Raw genomic sequence first — 5,725 nt, 5'->3', positions numbered from 1 at the left:
GTAGGAAAGATTACACCCTGATCTTTGCTTTCTATTGGCTGGTCTGAGATATGTATTTTTCTTTGTACAATATTTTACGACAGCTTCAGTTCTTTGACAGTTTCTCACATGGAATAGCCTTCATTTCTCAGAACAAGAATAGACTGTTTCAGTTTCAGAAGAAAGTTCTTTGTTTCTGGCCATTTTGAGAGTATGATTGAACCCACAAATGCTGATGCTCCAGATCAACAAAGGAAGGCCAGTTTTATAGCTTCTCTAATCAGCACATCAGCTTTCAGCTGGCTAACATAATTGCACAAGGGTTTTGTCATCTTCAATTAGCTTTTTAACACGATTAGCTAACACAATGTACCATTAGAAAACAGGAGTGATGGTTGCTAGAAACGGGCCTCTGAAGATATTCCATTAAAAATCAGCCGTTCCCATCTTGAACAGTCATTTACCACATTAACAATGTCAAGACTGTATTTCTGATTAACTTATCTTCATTGAAGAAAACAGTGCTTTTCTTTCAAAAATAAGGACATTTCTAAGTGACCACAAAATTTTGAAGGAGTAGTGTATATATTGTTTATGTGTGTGTACATTTTGAAATTCAACATAAGCCTCTATAGTCATCACTTTCTCTCTGAAGTGAAATGAAGTGAAATATAAGCTTTAATTTTGAAATCCTACATCAGATAGCTCTGCTATTGACTGAGGTACACTGTGGTGGTCTGCAATCACTCTGAAGTGAAATGATTCAGTGGAAACAGGTTTTCTTTAAACATTAATGTGAATTTAGAGATAATTCAGTTAAAATATTAATATTTTATTTAGATACTCCTGTAGTCTTAATCATTTTTTATTTACATATTTCATTTAATCTTTCATTCACGTATTTTAATATTCATTGAATATTACAATATATTACAATATATAATATTACAATATGTTCACCAGAAGCTCACTTTTATTTCTAAAATCTGCTGTAACGTGATGTTACCATAATACCTAGTAAATACCAAATACACGCATCACAAAACAAAGCGTATCTCTCTTGACCACAGTCAATGCTGATATACAAATATTAATGCCATCCACATTAAATAACATCAGTATTTCCCAGTGCCTCATATAGAGAAAGAAATAAAAGAAGATTAAATTCAATAGTGCAATCATTGTCCACTTCTCCTGTAGTGTAGTTCAGCGATGACTGATGTTCTTAATGTTTCTCATAATTATGAGATATTTTCTGGTAATTACGCGATAAGGTGTCTGCTTTTTTTTTCCTAGGTGAATGCAATGCACTTCCATAAAAAAACAAATGTCAAACTCACTAATTTTGTTGATGCTGACTGGATCACTGTGCTCTGTGTAGTAAACTGGGTCTCCTCTTCCTCCTCTGCACCAGTAGAGTCCTCCCTGTGAGACACTGATTTGTCGATCTGAGATGAAGACAGCATCTTGTGTGTTCAGAGGTTCAGAGGTTTTCTCTCCTCTGTACCAGAAGTATTTCCAACCAGATGACGGGTTCACAGAGCAGCTCAGGGTCACACTGCCCCCTGCTGGAATAGTTCTCCAGTCAGCTCTCAGTTTGGCCTTTGGTCTCTGTGCTGTGAAATTTACAACAAAGATGAAAAAATGTCATTGCTGTTCCTGTGAATTAACACAATTAAAATACTTTCATGAAAAAGAATACATAATGAATTTCACCCATGGTTGGTGATAAACTCACTGTAACATGGCCACAGAAAATACTTTACTGAATTTAATCACTGTAACTCTTTTATTGTTCATTTTAATCTGTGACTAAATAAATATTTAGGTAGTAAATTTCGAGTGCTACTGAATGATCGCTCCTCTTAGTTTTTCCGCAGTTTTTTTTTACTGAGTTGGGTGGAACTTTAAAATCATGATATTTTCACAACGAATAAACTGTAGTAAAACGTACCCGACAGTGTCAGTGTGAAGGGATCACTCCACTCTGTTGAGGAATACAGAGCCATTTTACCCTTACACCTGTAGTTCCCACGATTATTAACGTTGGCTCTGATTTCCATGTATTCACTTTGTTTTAGAGGTTTGTATGAGCTGGATGTTTTCCATTCGTACTCCCACTCAGTGTCTCCTCCGTCCTTGATCTCACATCTCAGAGTGATCGTCTCTCCTGAGTATATCTCAGACCAGTTTGGTTGCAGAGTCACAACAGCCCTGTTTGTGACTGTTCAAGAAACCACAAATAATAGAATAACAAAAGCTTCGTAATTATTAATCATGCATGTACATTGTTTTTCTGCATTTTGTATTTTATACAGTAAATCTAAATTGTCAGTTTTGTCAATACCAATTGCATCACTTTCCTCTGTGTAGTAAACTGGGTCTCCTCTTCCTCCTCTGCACCAGTAGAGTCCTCCCTGTGAGACACTGAATGGTCCATCTGAGATGAAGACAGCATCTTGTGTGTTCAGGGGTTCAGAGGTTTTCTCTCCTCTGTACCAGAAGTATTTCCAACCAGATGACGGGTTCACAGAGCAGCTCAGGGTCACACTGCCCCCTGCTGGAATAGTTCTCCTGTCAGCTCTCAGTTGGGCCTTTGGTTTCTGTGCTGTTTGATTTAGAACAAAGACATAAAACAAGAAAATGAATTACTGTCTCTCAAATTTTGTCCAATTTAAATAGTGTAGCCCATAAAGGCAAGAAATACTCGAATTAAGAGATGTGTTGCTGAAGTCTTCAGACTCTTTTGCATCCTGTTTTGCAGAAGGCTAGAAACTCTCTGAATTTACGTAAGCCTGGACGATCGATTTTCGCCTCAAAATGCAAATGAGAAATCATGGACGATCAGATTATCTTGTCACCCTATGCATACCAGACACCTTCGTGTGCTAGGAGGCTCAACTAGCATCTCAAACCGACCACACCAAACACACACACACCAAGCATCTACACAAACTTATATCACAACATAAATCACTCTGTAATCACTGTACATGGCTGCACAAGTTGCCTTCCACATATCTCTCCTCTCATCCCACACCGCAGTCCAACCACTCTAAAGAAAGCTTAGCTTCAGCTCTGTTCAGTTGTGTAACTCAAATCATTCAACTGACATAGTTATTAGGCGACTAATAATAACAACAAACACACCAATATACATTTACAGTTACAACTGCTGACTTAACTTTGTTGTTTTAGCTGTATTCAGTCCAAAACAGCAGTTTTTCTGTGTCAATAGAGACCTTCCTCACCATCTTGGTGATCAATGAGCTCTTTAGGTTTTGTTTCTCCCGTCAGATTGAAGGAGAGAAGAAGAGCTGCTTTGGGGGAGGCGGTCTTTATTGGCCTCTACTGGCCCATAGGAGCTACACAGATATGCAGAATACCAATCGATTTGTCTGCTCAATACGAAGAGAAAGAGCCCATTTAGCCCTGTAGGATGTTCAACGTGTGCGCCTGTAAAGAACGGGAGTACTTTTGGTCACAGGAATGTTGATCAATATTCACTGTTTTTAATCAATATTTCAATGTTTTGGGAGCTTTATGTTATTTGGAACATGGTTTTGAAGAAAACTCCCAATAGAACGAATGAACATATAAACAGTAAATATACCCAAAACATGGACATTCACCTGGTATATTTTTGAAAAATTGTGTAATAACTGTTGCATATTAGTTTCTTTTCATCAAATTTACAGTTACAGGTGTATTCTAGGTGTATTAGAATAAATTCAGTTGCATTATAATCAGTTGGATGATGGTTTTGATGGTTTATTGCATCAAAAATATAGCTTTTTACCAGGCGAGGATGAAAATATCATATTTTCCTTAATTGCATCTCCATTTACTCTTTAATTGAATAGGTTCGTTTACAGTTGATCCATATTTCTTAGCTTCTGAACTGTCAAAAGAGACCAGGATTATACATCTCGGCCTAATGGTTGAGGAGTTATTACTTATTTATTTTGGGTATATTATTTTAGTGTTTTTCCTGGAAATAGGTGGCAGTTATCTTAATAAAACAAAATAAATATATAAAAAAGCAATTAAATTATAATATTATGCTGCACTACTGAATGCTACATTTGTGCCCTTAGATAAATCCTAGAAGAGGGAAGTTTAACACTTTCACTGTGTTTTTACATCCAATCTACTGATCTATTATCTGGACCCACTGATCCTTTGCAGGGTCACAGGGAGCTGGAGTCTATCCCAGCTCACTTTGAGAGGTAAACCTGGACAGACTGTCAGTCAACACAGACAATCATTCACACTAACACCTACAGGCAATGTAGACTCGCCAAATAGGAGATTAATCTGAACTAACATAACCTGAGAGTTAACTCAACCAGTTGGCCAAAGGTTAGGTTCACACCCAGAACCTTCTTGCTGTGGTGAACAGTGTTAAACTGCACCATCGTTACACCTATAAATTACTTGATATTCGTTGTTCATTCCTGTACATTTCCCTGTGAATGATTATATTTTAAAAGCTGCAGTACTCTGATTACTGGCTCCTTTTCACTTATTTTGTTCACACATTAAAAAACAAACATCATTAGTTACTGTGTGACCTGAAGAGAGCGAAATACTTGTTGAAGAAATAAGAGTTTTCTGTTGCGTTATTTAGATTTTACATTTTCATTACAGATGACAGACGGTCCAACTTACATGATACTGTCAATTTGATGACATCACTCCACTCTGTTGAGGAATATGAGTCTCTTCTACCCTTACAGCTGTAGTCTCCACTGTGGGACACAGTAGCTCTGCTGATCCTGTATTCATTGTCTGTTGGAGGTCTGTTTAATTTGGCTGGTGTCCATTCATACGTCCATTTAGTGTCTCCTCCTCCCTGGATCTCACATCTGACAGTGAACGTCTCACCACTGAAGATCTGAAGCCAGTTGGGTTGCAGAGTTACAACAGCCCTGTTGTGAACTGTTAACACAAAAAATACCCAGTTAGGATACAAAAATAAAATGTTTTAAATGGACATTAAAACACAATCTCCTTATCAATTAATAATTATGTTTATAAAATTATTTCTAAATTATGTTTCAAAAACAAATGTCAAACTCACTATTTTAGTTGATACCGACTGGATCACTGTACTCTGTGTAGTAAACTGGGTTTCTTGTCTGTTTCTCTGCTGTAACTTTCCAGGAGCACAAATCACCAAATTTGCCACATGACACAAACATCAAACTTCATAGAGAGCCTTATAGGAGCTCACAAAATCATCAGAAAGCAGAATTCTGCCTAAATAACAGAACGATGCATTGTTTTATGTTTTCATTGTTTGATTTAAGATCTATGGACAAGTCACCACCTTTTTACACTGAGCGTGTGTTCCCACAATACTGAAAAGAGGATTTACATGAGATACAATAGGGGAGCAAACAGAGGAAGAAAGCTCATCTGGCTTTATTAACTGCACATCTTGAAATATATTTTACAAAAAACAATACAGAGGTCATCCCACCTATTTAACATCTAGAAGGAAACAAAACCATTTCAGCTACTGTGAAACATTAAGCAAAAGTTAAGGGAACATGTCTATAAATAAAACTGCATCCTCAACTCCTCTGTTGTGGCTGTAAACAAATTAAACATGGTCAAACAAACATCTCATTGTTTCCATGATGAAGGATGTCACACATTTATTTTCTCAGGGAAGTCAGAGTGCTGGGCTAACATAATTTATTCATTATAGAACTATATTTTCAATATGTGTACCCAATAA

At 36.9% G+C, this 5,725-nt stretch overlaps 1 protein-coding gene across 1 annotated transcript in view; it reads right to left on the bottom strand.

Annotated features, from left to right (window-relative positions):
* LOC123979848 (obscurin-like) overlaps positions 1 to 5,725 on the bottom strand; it is a 36,464-nt gene that overhangs the window by 24,598 nt on the left and 6,141 nt on the right. The window contains exons 7-10 of the mRNA XM_046063959.1: positions 4,651 to 4,920; positions 2,327 to 2,587; positions 1,934 to 2,203; positions 1,320 to 1,595 (exon numbers count right to left, since the gene is read on the bottom strand). Coding sequence (XP_045919915.1) covers positions 1,320 to 1,595; positions 1,934 to 2,203; positions 2,327 to 2,587; positions 4,651 to 4,920 — 1,077 coding nt within the window. The remainder of the gene's footprint in view (positions 1 to 1,319; positions 1,596 to 1,933; positions 2,204 to 2,326; positions 2,588 to 4,650; positions 4,921 to 5,725) is intronic.

The sequence above is a fragment of the Micropterus dolomieu genome, linkage group LG12, assembly GCF_021292245.1.
Source record: "Micropterus dolomieu isolate WLL.071019.BEF.003 ecotype Adirondacks linkage group LG12, ASM2129224v1, whole genome shotgun sequence".
NCBI classification, from domain to species: Eukaryota; Metazoa; Chordata; class Actinopteri; order Centrarchiformes; family Centrarchidae; genus Micropterus; species Micropterus dolomieu.
Note: the sequence above shows the minus strand (reverse complement) of the source record. Positions and strands in the feature narration are given on the sequence as shown.